Below are 18,533 nucleotides of genomic sequence, written 5' to 3'. Positions count from 1 at the left end.
ATCATGTATCCGCTAGCACCCGAACGTCTGGAGAATCCCAAGGAATGAATGTTGGACTACCAACGAAACCTACTCCAGCGTATTATGAGATAAATCAAATAAAGTGGAGAAGCTGGTACCCAATCTCTAAAACAAGACCAAGTACGTTCTCCACTATAAAAACCTACAGCTGTATTTGCCTCTGCGCTTCAACCTGACCAAGATGCACCGAGTGGTTCGAATAGATCAATCTTTTTGGATGGCCTCCTATATGCTCAAGAACACCAAGCTTTGCAAACGAGCCACCTGCTACTTGAGAGAGATCTGTTCAAAGTTCTCAACAATTCGGTTTTAGCAAAACGATGGAAAACCTAAGAAAACGGCAAGAGCCAAACTTGTACGATGGTGTGAGGAGATCAGATTACGCAAGCTGATAGCCGACCCATCTTTTGAACACAGTGTTATCTTTCACGATGGGCTCGTCGCACTCCACATGAACAAGAAAAGGATCTTGTTGAATCGACCTGCCAACGTGAGTATGAACCTCTGTCCGCACTAGATCAGAATTCATTCGGGATAGCAACTGTCCACACTTCACTTTGAAAACGCTACTCTATCATATTTTCAATATGACGTGAATGATGACCAATGTGTATTTGTGGCTTCTTTGCTTGTGGAAAGCTTTGATACAGCGACGTAAGGTGAGCAAAAGCAGAGATGAGTAAGGATTGCTGGATGTTTCGCCTACACGCGTAGCGTGAGTAGAGGTAACGCCTACATTTCTAATTGGATTCAACCGATCGCGATCGAAACCACCTCATGATGTGGATTGGATTTATGGCAATCGGATCGTGATCCATTTGCCAGTGTGTACAAATCTTGAGCGTCCTTGACTTGTCAAAACAATTGATGTACGACTTCTACAACCAGCTGTAGGAGTACGGGGATCGATGTGAGTTGTTGTACACAGACACGGACACTCTGCTACTTGAGATTCAGACAGGAGACGTGCACTCAGACACGGTTAACTAAGCCGATTTCCTCGATACAAGCAATTACCGGAAAGATCACCCAATCAACGAGGTACAAAAAGGGTGTTTGGAAAAGTGATAGTGAATATGCTTCCCTTAGTGAATTATGTAGGACTTTGACCTAAGATGTACTCGATCGAAACCGAGGCCAGCTCGATAAGGAAAGACAAAGTAGTATAAACTGTGTTGCGAAGAAGCAGGTACAACATGAACAGTATAAGGATGTCTCGTCTGGTAAGACATTCTACTACTGTAAAAACATGCCGCGAAGCGTGGGTCATCACATCTACGGAGTGCATTAAAACAAGATTTCCCTGACTCCTCTGGATACCAAATTGTAAATTTGTAGCAATGGGATCTACACTCTAGCTTGTGTGTGCACGTGAACGCGTAGCGCACGCACGTGAACACAACACAACGACTGCACGTGGCACACGTGGACTGCGACGTCTCTCGCATAGCTATCTACAGTGTTCTGAAAAGTAATGAGAAAGACACTGCTGTAGTGTGAATGTTCGGGCTTTAAAAGCTGGATTAAAAATAAATTTATAATTTTTATTAAATTTACAATTTTTACTGTATTGATTAGCATAAAATACCACAGTCAATTGAGTTATGGAAATGAAAAATCGGGTAGTATGCAAAGTTTATTAATTAACTTACCAAATCTGCATTTAAGCTTTCGCGAATATAAAGAGACTCCAAAGCTAAACGCTTATTAATGCGCATGCTCCTCTCTTCAAAAAGATGACGGACCTTTTTGCAGGTGTTTTTGCTTAGTCTTGCGTAGCCAGACGTCTTTCCGCCGCGTCATCCTTCCCGGCGAAATAGGGTCTGGTAAACAGGCTCTGATGTCGCTGTGTACCGCGTAGCTAGAAATCGGCTATCTGAAGATCAGATTTAGTTTCTTAAACGCTTCACTAAATACCAGACTGGTATGCAAGCAGTTCCATCCTAATCTCGCTAGCTTCTCTTGTTTCGTATGACGTTAGCTCTAAGCCCTTCAATTCCAGGACCAGATATCGTTCACTCTGGACTGTCCGCGGTCGCTTTAGACGTCAAAACAGCAAACAGCATCGAGAGCGTTCGCATCCATTCAGTGCAATCGCATTCTGTCGCCGCTGTGAGCCGGCCGACGTCAACGTTCCCGCGTCCGCATTTAATTGCTGCTGTAGACAAGCAAATTTTACAAACAGCAACGACTCGAGTTGTAGTCTTCGAGTTGTTCTCCATGATACAAGAGAAGCTAATGAGATAGGATTGCACTGCTTGCATACCAATCTGGTCTTTAGTAAAGCGTTTAAGAAAGCAAATCCGGTCTTTAGATAGCCGATTTCTGGCTACACGGCACACAGCGACACTAGACCCTATTTCGCCGGGAGGATGACGCGGCGGAAAGATGTTTGGCTACGCGAGACTGGTTTTTACTCAAGTAAACCAACAGGTACGCTTCTAACGTTCCCACTAAGAGTAACCTATTATCTATGTTAATACAGACACGGTTATTTTGCGTTAAATATTGCCTTAACGCGCGCGTTAGCAAATCATTATTTTCTTTCACAGGCACAACTATCCGGTTTGGCTGCGTTTGCACAGCCTCAACTGCAACATCAGACGCTGCAACAGCACTCCATTCAACAACAAGCCATTCAACAGAAACAGGGCTCCCCTCCGCATCAACTGTCACACACAGTGACTGGACCGGCTCTCGCAGACTCACAAATGCAGCTGCAGACGTTATGATTGAAGCAGATGATGAACGTCCAGAATCTACAACAGGTGAATCGCTCAGAACACCTTCGTGTGGCTTGAATTAATATATATTATATATATTATCATAATTAATTAAATTATATTTTATATTTTCTTTTTTATTTATTTTACTAATAATACTTTTAATTTACTAATTAATTTAAAAAATGTAACAAGGCCAGGCAATCCAAAACCATCCTAGCATTAAACTGCCAAAGACGGAGAGAGAGCAGTCCATGCAAGTCAGCAACAGCTCCGCTAACAAAGACACCACTATAAAGACAAGATCGTCTTGCAATAGTTTTGAGTATTTTGCAAGCTATTGGGGTACCACAGACAGTACGACTCGACAACTAGAGGGTAGAAGTGACCACCTACTGTTTTTATGTTGTTTAGATGTCGCTTATCGTTCTCGATTTTTCCACACTCCTATTCTTCATCACTCTATTCTCCACACACTCTAGATGGTTTTGGAGTTTTAGTTGACTCTGAGTTTGAAAGACAACACTTTCAATTTTAGCAAATATTTTTGAGTTTTTCGTGTATTTGTGAATACAAGCCTTGTAGAAACAATTCTAGATTACTGCAGCTACCGACATCCATCTGCCACAACCGACGAAATTCTTCCATCACCCAAGTAGCACGCCTCCAATACAAGGGTGGCGCATCTTTATAGGGTGAAATGAGAGGTACCTCATAATCATCCATGACTGGTATATATAATTCCTTTTATTGAAGTCTCACGCTAAGCGAATGGTAGTGCCAGATCCGAACAAGGTCCTGGAAAGTCGACTTTCATCTTTTATAGCACTTTCTACCACGTGTATCTGGAATAGGAAGACACATATCAGTAACGCGGTTGCCCAATCAGTTGAATTCAAAAAGCAGAATATCCTCATGAAACTCTTTTATTCGAAGACATCCTTTCAATGCGTTCAATTCTTTCTGGTAGCCGGTAAAGGCAAATGGACAGGCATCCATTTTCTTGTGATAATTCTTCTTCATGATCGGTGCGTGCAGTACCTCATCAAAATCAGCAACAGTGAGTGCGATAGGATTTACAAGGACACCCACCGTGTCAGCCAGGCTCCCCGAAAAAGCCGGTAGAGCTCGGAGAACATACAGATGTCATTTTATGACAAATCAACAACGATGTGATTGAAATTAATTGCTAGAATCATCTGGCTATATAGCCCAGATACTTTTTACCACTCTATTTTAACCCATCCATGTATTTTTGAATATCTTTTATTAGTGTACCAGGACGTGTTATATAATTTTTTTAGTTCTGTCCACTTTGGTTTAAACCTCATCCACTTTGGATTGAATACTAGTCACTCAGTATTGAGTGCTGTTTGCTGCTCAACCATGCTGTTTACGTCTATATTAAGCTTACTCACTTTCTTATTCAAGATCTTGATACTTTTTTCTTTCCAAACTGTATCCAAACAGTATATGAGGGGAGGTTCTAGACGCCAAGTTTGTCCTATTTCTCAACAATTTGACGTTCTGCGTAAGTTGCAATAAATCGTCGATCTTGCTACTCGTTCCAAACTTTTTAATCGACATTCTGTGCAGGCTGTGGTATAATCTATATATAATAGATCTCATCAATTTCGATGACAGCAGGTGACGAAGTGAGCAAGATAGTTGGCATTCTCTACTTCGCGATTGTCATTGCCTTGTGTTAGCCCCGACGGGAAGTGGAAATGCAACACATTTGTGTAACACATTGATGAGGTGGATGAATCCAAATGAGTCGATCGTCTACACTATCAATTCCGACAAAGAAAAATATCGACTGCTACAAGAATTTTACGACATTCTGGAGACCGAGGGAATGCATTCGTCATTCCTTAATACTCGAACCGGAGGAAGTGATACCCGTCGAGAAACCGGGTGCGACTTCAGCAACCTAGTCGTCTTTGGCGATATCAAAATTGACAACAGTCACATGAAACCCATCAACCTTAGATGACGTGGGATGACAACAGGTGAAGAAAGTAGGCGGAATGATCCCATACACTCTCAGGCGTTGTCGTGTTATACGGGACCCGGGCACGAAGGCGCGAGAGGGTCTTATACGAAACTGAATAAATCTAATTACCTAAGCCGTCAGAGGTTACTATATGAAAGTCCAATCTACATCTTTAAGAGCAAATGAAGTGCACTTTCGTCAGTTGCATTTAGTGATAAGTTTTAGCGTTTGCATAATTCGTAGCCACTGATCGCATTTTAAATAGATAGGCCTACCGCGCGCGCAGCAGGGAGATTTTCCGCACTTTTCTTGTTGTCTTGTCGCAGCATCCGTAGAGACAAATTTGTTAATTTCTCAAATGTCTTATCATAAACCAGGCCCGGCAGAAGCAAATTTTTTGTGGTTCGGCCTAACTCGCGTTAATGGGGCGTGGTTAATTCCAGCGTCGTCGTGATACATTGATCTCTGGTCTTCAGAAGAATACTAAATTTGGTGGTCTGGTAAACTTAGATACCTAAACCGGGACTGAACTTCAGGACACCTAGACAGTGTTGTCTATTATTTGAACAAACCGAAAATTCCACATCTATGCTCACTGACACTTACAAAGCCATTTCAAGAACAATTCAAATCCAGGCTATCTGTCTTGTTTTTGTGTACACTCAAAACCATGACATCGTTGAGTCTCTCCTGCTTCATTGTTGACCGAAGATAATTCTTGAACCGTCTCAACGCAGAAAAAGATCTCTCACTACTGACATTTGTGGCAGGCATGACTAGAAGAACCCTCAGTAACACTTCAATTTGCGACAGTACATGGCGACTTTCTCCAAGGCTGAGACAAAGAGACTTCACATCAGAAATAGTACTATTTCCTTGCTGTTTACCCCGCTCTTATGCAAAATGAGTTTGAAGGATGTCTAGCTGTATGCGAAGCAAGTCTTGATCAAAATCATTGCGATATACTTCAATAACTTTCTGAATGTCTGCCTGAAAGTCCTTCCCCGATATAGCATTAAGCAATAGATTTTCAAGGGAGCAATGAACTTTGTAGCCCAGTTGGTCAAAACATTCTTGATTGAAAAAATGACCCGATCAAATGCAGCATAATATATTATCCTGTAGTGTTCTTTTACTGTCAACGGAACATAACTCTCACCAGCACCTGTTAGGTCAAATCGTGCAGGTACTTTTCCTTTCCTGGGTAGAGCTGGCTCGTTTAAGTCTACAGTTTCATTGTGCTTGACCACTTTGTCCCTGAATTTGGTAAATGCTATGTCAGTTCTGTGCTTCAACATGGTGTCCAACGTCAGCTCAGCTGCAGCTTGACCTTCTGCAGCTGAAATCTTCTTATTTTGCATAACACAACTAAGGTTTTCTGCCATACCTAATACGCTCTCACCAAGCATGACTCCAAATATTGAGACTTGATTCCGTTAACTCTGGCAGATATTTCCATGTCATGTTTAGCAAAGTCTGCACATGTACTTAAGCTCTGTTACAAGACTGAGTAGTTTTGCCTAACACTACTCAGAGAGTTTGACCGTACAGTCCACCTAGTTGGAGATAAGCTTCTGAAGCCAGGATCATTAGGTGCCAGATCTCCTTTAATCTCAGAAATTCGGCCTTGCGTTTTTGCTGAATACTTCAGCAATTTTTGATAATTCAAATGTGGTGTCTACTGCATCTTTCACAATTTTCACTTCACGAACAGTTTGTTGGCAGACTAGCTTTAATGAGTGACCATATCAATGTGTGTATCTGGCACGTCTTTCTAGACAAGACATTTGAGTTGCTACAACATTTCTTTGCCCTTTCATGACATCTGCTCCATCATAGCACTGTCCCCGACAACGCTGTATTGAAAGATTCAGCCGTAGCAGGACATCCTGAATGATTGTAACTGGTGAGTCTGCAGTCCGGCTTGCTGTGCTGTAAAGACCAACGAAATCTTTATGGACATCAAGTCTATCGTCAACCCGGCGAAGAACGAAAACAATCTGTTCTCTGGTGCTGATATCTGTAGCTTCATTCACCATTATGGTAAACCCTGATAATCTAATGTCAGATACAATGTCTCTCAGGACACGTTGATCCATAACTCTTAACACCTCATTTTGCACATCTTTGGAAGTGTATCTATCTGTCTTCGTCTTTGTCCAAGTTGCCAGATTTGCATCTTCTTTGCTGAGAAGCTTGATGAGTTGGTTAAAATTACCGTCCAGTTCATACAAACCATCACCACGTAGTGGCAATCCTTGTCTTGCTAGAAACTGAACAGCACCAAATATTTTCTTAAGGCACTTGCGACTCTTCTCCTTCTCTTCTCTCGTCCCTGAACTTAGAATTCCGCCACATCCTGTGTCCTTGCAGAAAGAATAATGACGTTTTCGAGGGACTCTTTGTGACATGATGAACTCTCGTGATTTCTAAATGCAGAAGTGGCGTTCTTCCAGTTCTGGTAGCCCCTGCTCACGAAAGCGCCATCTGCCAAATACGATCCTCTCATTTTCTTCTGTTTCACAGCTGTGATGGAAAAATGGCAGAAAACACGACTTGTCTGTTGATCCCAGTGTAGCCACTTCCTCTTCTGAAACCACACTCGGTGAAATGAGCGGTAAATGACATCTTTTCCCCCGAAGCTCACTTTAGGAAACGTGATGTCTGTCGGTTGCTGTGGTATCTCTACAATCTTCGGACACGAGAAAGGATTAGCAAGTAGCCTCGAGAGAGAGAGACATAGCTACCAAGAGACGGGGCAAACACGGGATACAAACGTGCCAATTAGAGCTCAGGTCCCGGACACAGGTTAGGCACGCCAGTTTGCGATAAGGTCGTGGAATCCAAAGCCAGCAATCGCAGCGCACTTCACTATTCAATAGCAACAGAGTAAACGTACAACCCTCTATTGTAAATTTTCACAGTGACGTCATTTACCAAATGGTGGTCCAGCTTTTGCAGGACCTGCCGGACTGGTTCCGCCGGCCCTGTAAACGTTTTCAGGAGATCTCTGAAAACACCAGAAGAGGCTACTAGTTTCAACAGACATTGCTACATTATCAGTTTAGTCTGACATGCAAAAATAATTTGACTTCTTGTGAATTTGGTCTGTCTAAAATCTCATTTGGTTTGACGGAATACGAATTTGATGTTAAAGTGACAATTTTAATTCGTAAATGGTGTATAGATAAAATATTTATAGTAACAACGTGGCATTATAGGTTGTAGTAGAGTCTTGTGCTAATGCGAAAGACACTATTATATATGTTTTCTGCAAGTAATAACACCGAGTTACAAACTTTCTGCTTTGAGTTACGTTACTTTGAATACATCTATACATCTATAAATACATCTACTTTGAGTTACGTTAGTTGCGCAAGAGCATGTCGTCAGCAGCGACATTGCTCCTTTGTACAAATGGTCAAACGGAGAAAATCTGGGGCCGAAAGAAATTTGTTGCTACTCCGTGCCTAGCATGGTTTTGTATTTTTATAACTTAATTAATAGGGTATCCAGAATTCTAGTTTTATGTAAAGTAGAATACAAGTATACATTTAGTCCCTTGTGGACGTGTCATATTAGAAGTATAACTTTTGTATACGTATACAGTGGAACAGTTGTTCATATATTATTATTGCATTACAGATAGAATTAGTGAATCTGATCAGCAACTGGCGATGTTAAGTATGAAAAAGCTTAGTCCGTCAATCACTAGAATACCTCCTTCTAAACGTCATGGTATTTATACCTATTTCGATTCATCCGATGAAATGTCACCTGATACTCAGAGCCTTGGTTTGAGTTCAGCAGTCGACAGTGAAATTAGGAGAGAAGTAGCAGAATGCTACTTGTCTAGAGGCCCGCTTACAATTGAAAAACAGAAAGCTGACTATAAGAGACAGGCTCGGCCGTCTTGTATCGGTAGTTCGCTTGGAATGATTGTTTCTGGTATCGTCGGCGTCGTCCTTTTTATCTTCGTTCTGTCTACTCTTGTCATTTCAAAATTGTCGTTTTTGATAATGACACAACAATTCAATGATACGAGATCGCCGTCTGTCAATGAATCTGTTGATAGTCTGAAGACAAAGAAAGCGGCCGAATTTTGGCGCCTTCTGATAGCTCTCGTCATTCCAAGTCTGTTTTCTTTCCTACGCTGTCTTTGGAGTGGTCTAATCAGTCGTACGAAGAGACACTACCCGTGGCCAAACAAGTTGGCGATTTTAGCAGTGAGTTTAAATGTCATTTGAATTTTGTTTGTCTCTGACACGTTAGCATGCACGTGACTGTATAAATTACGCACAAACATACACGCATACATGTATCTAAGTGTTGATTCGCTGTTTTATGTATTCTATTTTTAGGGATTTGTCACGTCAGTTTTAGAAAGTGTTGCTCTCTGCATATTTACCTTTATTGTGGCTGCTCGAATTCCACACGCTGCGATAACTATCACTCTAATGTCTGGGGTTTTCGGATTTACCATCGTTAGCCAATTGCTACACATTCGCAATGCTGATCAAGGAAGAAATATGGCTGAAGGAGAAAATGACGCGTATGGAAGAAATTATAATCTCTTCCTGAATGAGAATGACAATGGAAATGAGCAACAGCAGAATGTTCGAGAAGAATACGAACTAATAGAAATGAGAGAAATATGGAAAGAGAATAGAAACCAAACACAACCTGGTTGGGAAGCGCTACATATAAAACTGGGTGAGGTTTATAAGCGATACCGCACGGTTGCAACATGGATTGCTCTCAGTTTACACGTTGGTAGCATTGCGATACTCGTTATCTTGCTCTGTATTTTTAACAGCAACTTTCATAACAATCGCTGGGTTGTTCTCACTTCTATTCCAATCGTACTCGGCTTGCTGTCGATAGTATGGTGTTCACCTGTTCAGAAATACCTTAACATAGCCGAGAGGAATCCCTCCCTCGGTCGACCAATAGCAAGCGCTCGCTGGAAGAATGGCATTCTGACGAACTTCTGGAGAATGATATCGCTTACAACTGTGGCTATAATTATGTCGGCTATCCCTTATGCGGATTTGAACGTAGACGTGGACTATTTAGGAAAGGGTTTAGCACATTTGAGAAATACGTCCGGCAATACGTTTTTTCTCGTTAACGTCTTTTGTACTTGGGGAGCGTACGTATTATCATGGTTCGCTTGTACAATACGAAAGGGTACGATCGGATTCATTTGGCCTTTGTTGCTTGCCACTCCTGTCGCCATTGGTGCGACCTTTGGAGTTTGCTCTAATGATCAGCTAAATAGTGCTATAGCTTGCACGGGCAATCTTCAAATACCATTTTACGAACACGGCCTCGTTCCCATATGTTTGTTTCTCTTATGGATTTCTCAAATGATATGCTGTGTGTTCTACGTGTGGCGAACGAAACTCATTGCATTAATAAAGGAAGAAAATCTATTCATTCAATCGTATTACAATTGTCCTTTTACCGAACAGAATCTGATGCTCAACAGAATAGCAGAGTTTGATGATGAGAAAGTGAGAAATCCCAAAATGGAGGCTCTCGACAGTCACGTATTTGTCTGCACGACAATGTATCGAGAACAGCTGCACGAACAGAAGATGCTCCTCACGTCCATTCACGTTATAGATGAAGAACAAGTCAAAAATAAGAGTCGAAATTTTGAATGTCACGTATTCTTTGATGGTGGTGCTAAAGGCTGTCATACCACAGAATATGCCAATCAACTCTTTAGTCTACTACACGACACACTACTTATCAGATTGAGTGATGGTGAGAAATGGGAAACGCCATACGGACTGCAGATAAAATGGAATTTGCCTGGAGGTATGCCTTTCTGTGTTCATTTAAAAGATTCCAAAAAAGTAAAAAGGAAAAAGCGCTGGAGTCAAGTCATGTACTTGTCATACATTCTCGATTTCCGTTCTAGAGAATCAAATTATAAAGACGACAACACTTTTGTTCTTATGACCGATGCCGATAGCGTTTTTGATTTCGAGGCCGTCGAAATCGTTCTCGATCGTCTATGTCGCGATCAACTCGTCGGCGGAGTTTGCGGTCGTGTCCATCCCGTCGGCAGCGGGCCGATCGTCTGGTATCAAAAGTTTGATTACGCAGTCGGTCATTGGTTTCAAAAGGTAACCGAACACGTTCTGGGGTCGGTCATGTGCTGTCCGGGATGTTTCAGTGTTTTTCGAGCACCAGCATTGCGAGACGTTTTACCCGAGTATGCGACCAAAGCAGAAACAGCCAAAGAGTTTTTGATGAAAGACATGGGAGAAGATCGATGGCTCTGCACGTTGCTGGTTGAGGAGGGTTGGCTACTAGAATACGCGGCTGCTGCAGACAGTTATACATTCTGTCCGGACAGTTTCAACGAGTTTTATAAACAACGCAGACGGTGGACGGTGTCGACGATGGCCAACTTGATGCAGTTGTGTTTCAACTCAGCGAAAGTCATAGGCAACAACGACGCCGTCTTTATCATCTTCATTCTCTATCAAGCAGCAATGATTTTCTCCACCATTGTCGCACCCGCGACCGTCATCCTGGTTATGGCGGCTGGTATGACATATGCTTTTAACACGTCGTCTGATTACGACAATAGCGGGGCATACATTGCGTTTGTTGTTCTCTTTACTTTGGTATCTTTTATATACGGCGTTGTGTGCATATTATGTCAACCAGATACACAACTAAAAATGGCAAAAATAATGACTTTTATTTTTTCTATTCTGATGGGGATTGTTGTTGTTGGAGTGATGGCTCAAATAGTTATTAGACTTGAAGGACCAGAGGCACCTACACCTACAACTTTTTATTTAAACTCGTCGAGTCTGACCCAAGCGAACAATGGAATTTCATTGGAGGATGTTGCTTTAAGTACTTGTTATCTAGCTGGACTCTTGTCGATATTCTTCGTGGCTGCTCTTCTTCATCCAACCGAGTTCTTTTGTCTTTTTCATTCCCTGTGGTATCTTCTCTGTCTTCCATCTGGTTATCTCTGTCTTATTATCTATTCCATCTGTAACCTAAACAGTGACTCTTGGGGAACTCGCGAAACAGTCAAGCAGAACACTGAAGGTCAGAGTATGTGGTCGTTTGTGCGATATTTCGTCAATAAATTGAAAGAAGTATGTGGTTGTTGTAACTGTTGTCACTCATCAATTACGGCCAATCCGTCGACACCAGAGTTACGATCTGTGAAAGTTGAAGCGATATCAATGACGGATGACGAAACCGTTACACCGAATTCACGATCTGTAGAGGTGCAGACGATATCAGTGAAAGATGGCGATGACGATGAAAACGTTACCCAAACAAATTCGGATTTGCCTTCGCGTGTAGACCAAACGGAAAGTGAAGATCGAGCATCGACTGCCGGTAAAATTATTTCAATTTCACATTTAAGAATTTGTTACATTATATTTTATTGCATCTTCTCTAACAACAATGCTGATTGTTTTTAGTTATTTCAATTAGAAGATTCTTTGCAAATATTGGTCTTAAGGTAAGTTTATTGTTTTTTAATAATTAAATTGTTCATACAGTATGCCGGTGTGTATAGTCTGTGTGTGGTATGATCTGCTAACCTAACTGTTGTTACATAGAATACAAACTACGCCGAGAAGTTTGAAGCTGTAGGTTATGCAGACACGTCTTTCTTTATCAAAATGAAGGAAAAGGTATACACTCGTAAAATTATGTTTAAACCGACATGCATCACATATTCACCTTTGCTTAATTTAATAGAATTTTAGATATATTGTTGATATAGTTTCTTTGTATACATAGGATATTAGATCTTTGGGAGTGACAAAGACTGCTGATGTTAAGGTTATAATGATGGCAATAGATGAGCTACCCGACACATCTGTACCACGGCGCGTTCCAGTAAGGATCAAGTGAAATCTTAAAACAGAAGGGAAGAAGCTCTGTCACTATTTTATTATCGTTTAGAATAACGTATCTGATTGGTTGCTGTCAATTGGCCTACCTCAGTATGAAGAACAGTTTGCAAGAGCCGGATGTAAAGGAGAATGTACTTTAGCCAGTCTAATCACTCTGGATCGAGATATTCTAGAAAACGAAGTTGGCGTAACAAAGGAAGGTTGCTAATTCTCGGTCCATACAAACTAAAATTTGGTTACAATATAGCAAATTAATATATCTATTATTACTATTGTCGCATTCCTCAGAACAGGTAATAATAAATGTTGCTATTGCTTCTGAACGTGTATATATGTTATCTACAAAATTCATTTAATTCACTTAACTGATTTAAGTAATATATCAATTTAAAACACTTTATTGGTATAGGACATTTGAAAAAGCTGGAAATGGCTTTGAAAATGATCAAGTATCCAGCAGATTGTGAAGTGGCAATAATCAAAGCCAAGTCAGCCATCGATGGCTTAGACAAACATAGAATGGCTGACAGCGAGGATAGAAAGGTAAACCTCGAATATGACTTTTGGAATAGACTACAAGAGAAAAGTTTGATACCAGAATCAGACGAATACAAAGAGGTTTGTAGATGACTCGAATCTCACATTGATTATTTCCAAAATTTTGTAACCGTCGTATTGGTATTTCACTTGTAGGGAGGAAAAATAAAGCAAAACCTAAATGAACTTCGTAACAAGATGGTTTTCGTATTTGCCGTGACAAACATTACTTGGATAGTCCTCATCTCGATGCTTGGTTTTCACGCCAACTTATCGGTTTTCCTCACCAACGCTCTTGGCTTTCTATTGTTAGCCGTGTATGGTCTCATTTTTCTCGTTCAGTTCCTCGCTCTCATTTGCCATCGAATCATCACTGTTATTCACTATCTGGCTCACAAGGATCATTCCTCTAGCAAAATGCCTATTGCGTTTGATATAAGACGTTATCCGCCCACAAACACTGACCATCCACGCGACGACGGAAGAGTCCTCCAACCAATGTCAAGGAATCCTAGCACATCGAGTACAAGAGGACGAAAACAATCGAACGTGGACTAAAAAATGCTTGCCACATCTGACGAAACAACTGGTGAAGAAAGTTAGGGGACTCTTGACGATATAGCACGTTGTCATCGACGATTTAGCTCATTGCTGTCGCTATTTGTACGAATATTGTTCTTTTAGTGAGTCTGGCTGCTGGCAATGGAACGCTCTGCTCGTGTTGAACTGTCAACTTTTAGGTATTGCTGCATAGACTAACTGCGTGGTGTTAATTGTAGCGTTTGTTGGTGTTTCTGAAGTCGGTTTGTTGATTTTCTAATAAACGTTTCAAGTTAGAAATGTTAAATTTTGTCAATCTATTAGCTTTGAATTCCGTCAGCACTATACTCCTCTTATACCTTGCTAAGTGACAACTTCGTGCCTTGTCTTCACGATGGTAAGGGGCACGCCCACTTTTATGGACACACCTTTTTGGGCTTCTAATTGACTGATATGATAGAGTTTGTGACAAATCCAGACTGGAACAGAGGATTGTGTATATACAATATGCAGCTTTGGTCCTAACACGTATTTACAGTTCACAATACTTATGACCACGCCTAAAAATTGGTAGTCTCGCGTAGCTAGACCGTTCCTGCCTACATTCTTCCGGTTATATGCAACGCTACAATCTGTGACTGGAAGTGTCTGTGCGCATGCATTTGTAAGTATCTGTGCATGTACTACAGCTATTGGGACTTTGAAGACAGCAATAGAATATTCAAAAATGTATGTAAAGATCAGGAATTTGAGGAAATGAGACGAATAAAGACAAAGAAACTTACTCCACAGTTACAAATTTTTAGCAATAATTAACTGCACATAATCAGTTTTGTATAATTATATATAAGGCAGTCTGCTTTCCAAATCTTGTTGCTGTTGCATATATAATCAAAATAATACTAATTTTTTCATGTATTGTAAATTAAATGTTAATCTGATGTAATTAAAGGAGCTACATTATCAACTGGTATCACTCTAATTATCTTAACTAGGTAACCTTAATTCTGTTAGTATAGTCACATGTTATTTATATCAGACAGTCTTTAATGTATTATTGCGTTTTATTTGCGTCACATGGGTAATTCATGTAAACATATTGATTGTTTTTCAATGTAAGCAGCATGAGACTAAAGAGGGCTTCATCATCTGATTATGAGCATCTACACAGATAGTATATGCAGTGGGAGGCCAGGGTGCTTCTCCTAATCTAGTCTAAGTAATTAGTGGTAATCAATGCTAACATTAACAAAAGATATTAATTATATTATATTTAAAACAATTAATACGTGAAACATCCATTCAATATTGGTTACACTGCATGTATTTTAGGGCACTTGCGTGTTATCTGGTCTGCTGAGATGTTCACAGCAACAAAGAGTAGATAAAGTAATGTTTGACAGTGGTATCTAGATAGCAAACAACCAACTGCTATGATCATTTCTAAAACTGCAAGAGTAATAAGTACCTGATAAACGTATATAGCATATCTATACGACTTTATATAGATTGTTAGTAGTTGAACAACTTTGTTAAACCATGTTTAGCTAGGTGAATGCCACTGTACTGAAATGAATTCCTTTCATCTAATCTAACTAATCTGAAAGACACAGATTACACTCACACACACACACACACACACACACACACACACACACACACACACACACACACACACACACACACACACACGAGTCACAGCTGGTCATTAAAACTGAATTCATTCTCTAAGTGATGAAAATATAGCTGCAGCTGGTACACAATAGAGTAGTCTATATTAACAGATATCAAACACAACTATTTGCCGATTCAATGGAACAATTTTGCTGAGTAATTACAAGTTAATTAAGTCTTGACTACCAATTGACCAAGTCAAGTCTTACTGTCTTGCTAGATAAACTGTTCTAATTTGTGTTGCCAATTTCTTAGCAATCTTGCCATGATAGTTTTAATTACATTGCAATAGCTAAGAAAAGAGCAAGACTCTTTGGCTACAAAACAGTACCTTGGATTGTCCACCGAAACAAAAGAATTTATATTAAAGCTTTGTCTAATGTGTGAAATGAACACATCAGTTGGTGAAATTGTATACTGTGACAAATTTAATAGATAAGAAAGCTATGCAAAAAATTACCTTGTTTAATTGATTGTTTTCTAAAGTCATAAAGGGCTAGACATCAAGTATCAAGTACATCTACAACTAAATATGCATAGCAGAAAGGAAAGTGTATACATACAGTTGCTATAGTAACTAAAAATTAAATGTGGAAATTGCAGCTCAGAACTGCAGTACGGACAAACGTAAAGATCACAAAGCAGCTAAGATTTAATAAAATGTAACACATCAATCACTCTATTCTTATGTTTGCTAAACAGGTTGGAGGTTCAAATAAGGTATTTCCAGACTTCTCTGCAATTTCTCTTCGGCGTGTACGTACACGTACTAACCGGTTTCTTTAACGATGACTTACTGAAAGCTCACGTTGGTTCACGTCTTGGAAGTTGATGTAATACGTTCATCGCTGTTCAGTCATAGTGTCAGTTCGAGATCGATCAGTGTATAAAATTACTGTAGCTGCAGACATTGTTCATTCGCTTTCTGCGTAGAGCAAAAATTGTTTCCTTGTATTCGATCTATTTTGTATAAATTTTTGTCTTTGAAATACATTACGACTGAACACAACTTACTTTGAATCAATTTGTGTACCGTCTACATTTCTAGCTATCAGCGCCATAATGTTTTTGGTAATGGATGTCAATTTGAGTGGTCAAGCAGAAGAAATGGACAGAGGTAGTCAGTCATCTGCAGAGAAATTATATGCAGTTTCAGCAAGTTTGAAGCCTCCAGCCGCAAAAGTATCACATTTCAGTTGGAGCAAATGCATTTGTCATTCCAACAGGAAAGTCCTGAGTGGTTCAGACACAAAGTTAGTAGCAATTCCTCGGCAGAGTTGGATTCGCTTGCATGAGGTAGCCACCATCCGAGGAGACGAATTGCATGACTTCTTCTCAAATTGTACTGTGACACAAACTGATCTACCTAGAAGTTTCTAACATCGAAAGTGTTACCAAGAATACACAAATAAAGTTAACATTGAGCGGTTCATTCGAAAGCAGCAACCTATAGCTACTGTGGTGCAAGATGCAAAGGCTAGCCAAACAACGCTGCCTTCTCAGGAAAGATCAACAAGAAGCTCAATTCCATCAAAAAAAATTTGTTTTGTGCGTCATTTTCAACCTTTTCAAGAGATTCTACACCTTGAGAAACGCTCGTCAGGCAGAGATCTAGTACAGCCTCGTCTTTCCCGTGCGACTCGCGCGTACTAATTTTATAAATTTTACCGTTACTTTGTCCCACGTTTTCCAAAATGCAAATATTAAGAAATCTTTTCTAGTGATTTTGTGCAATATCTCGGTAACTTTGCTCAACAAGGTGTTCGGAACAAAACGACGGCTTCTGAGACTTGGCTCATAGACTAATTATAGTATGCATGATTTCAAATCATAATAATATATTTATCTCCTTAGTGTTGTAATTAATATTAAAATAATTTGGTAATAATTTGATATTTAGTTTATTTAATTTATCTCAAGACAATAGATTTATCTCAATCCTACTGTCCTCTCTCTGCAACCTGCACGACTTTCGATCTGAAATAAGCTTCTAAATATTTGCAGTCACCCAGCGCCCGTAGACAACTATATTATCACCCCTAACTTCTACCTGATACCTGATGCAGGCAGGCAGACTCCTTGCCAGAAAGAAAATGAAACCTAACAATTAATAAAATGTTACACAGCTCCCACGCAATGCGAGGGCTTCTCTGACTTGTCTACTACATAGGGTCTGCAGTTTGACAGGTCGTAACCCGCGTACACATACGTACACAGACTTATTTCTACATTTGTAATCTCATCACTTGAAATTACATTACAGAGTTACAACAGAGATCTAAAAACGGTTGTCACAATGTGGTTGATGCCGACAAACACTCACCTCAGGGTCCTAGTGAGTCCTCACTTGATTCCCTGTATCGCTGTAAGCAGAATAGATATTTCGAAACGAGACCATTCCACTTTCGTGCTAGTTTACGCCGTTAGTAGACGACAAGATATCCAAAGCGAAATGGGGTGTATCAGAGTTGCCAACTCACACGCAACTTGCGTGAGTCTCACGCAAGTTTTTTCAGGTCACACGCTCGCACGCAAGGAACCCAGATCTCACGCAACTTCTAGATTGCTAGAACTAGATCCAGGCAGACATGTACAGTGAACCTGTAGCTACACACCGCAGATTACGCAAAAATCTGTAGTATTTGATAGTAACTACTGTAAAATCTAGTCCGGAAATCGAGGACGCATACAATACTCCCGTATATTGCCGCTCGCGATACATATGCAAAGGGGAAACATTACGCCACACGATCTCGACGAAACGACCAACAGTGAACACCCAGCAATATAGTTTACTGTTTGTAAAAACATTAGGTATTTAGATGTTTGTGGCCACGCCCATATGCAGATATAATTACTGATGAAAATCTGAGATCTCCACACAAAGTTTCTAGCTACGTGTGTCATTTCTATTCATCGCTTTTGCGTCGCAATCCCTTTCTTTGAGCACGAGCAACTCTTTCAGCTAATTATAATCCAGTCGGCCGCGCGTAGGTGGACTAGACAGATTGTAATATTATAACCCGGATTAGTAATTTGCATAATCTGGATTAGATGAAAGAAATGCACATGCAGCGTATACATGCAAACGGAAAATGCGTATGCCTGTTCAGATCTGCTTTCAGGGCTGTA

General features: G+C 40.3%; 1 protein-coding gene across 2 annotated transcripts; it reads left to right on the top strand.

Moving 5' to 3' along the window:
• The first annotated feature begins 2,567 nt into the window (after positions 1-2,567).
• On the top strand, positions 2,568-14,140 carry LOC134198189 (uncharacterized). Of its 2 annotated transcripts, XM_062667534.1 has the most exons (10): positions 2,568-2,789; positions 8,386-8,966; positions 9,102-11,823; positions 11,932-12,123; positions 12,210-12,250; positions 12,351-12,425; positions 12,535-12,633; positions 12,700-12,850; positions 13,060-13,268; positions 13,344-14,140. In XM_062667534.1, the coding sequence occupies exons 1-10, from the start codon at positions 2,750-2,752 to the stop codon at positions 13,743-13,745; spliced, it is 4,512 nt and encodes a 1,503-aa protein (XP_062523518.1). In that variant the 5' UTR covers positions 2,568-2,749; the 3' UTR covers positions 13,746-14,140. The 2 variants fall into 2 exon arrangements, with proteins under 2 accessions (XP_062523518.1, XP_062523517.1); XM_062667533.1 differs by having other exon boundaries at positions 9,102-12,123.
• Positions 14,141-18,533: the final 4,393 nt, after the last annotated feature.

This window comes from Corticium candelabrum, chromosome 2, assembly GCF_963422355.1.
Source record: "Corticium candelabrum chromosome 2, ooCorCand1.1, whole genome shotgun sequence".
In the NCBI taxonomy this organism is placed as follows: domain Eukaryota; kingdom Metazoa; phylum Porifera; class Homoscleromorpha; order Homosclerophorida; family Plakinidae; genus Corticium; species Corticium candelabrum.
This window is presented reverse-complemented; position numbering and strand designations above follow the sequence as displayed.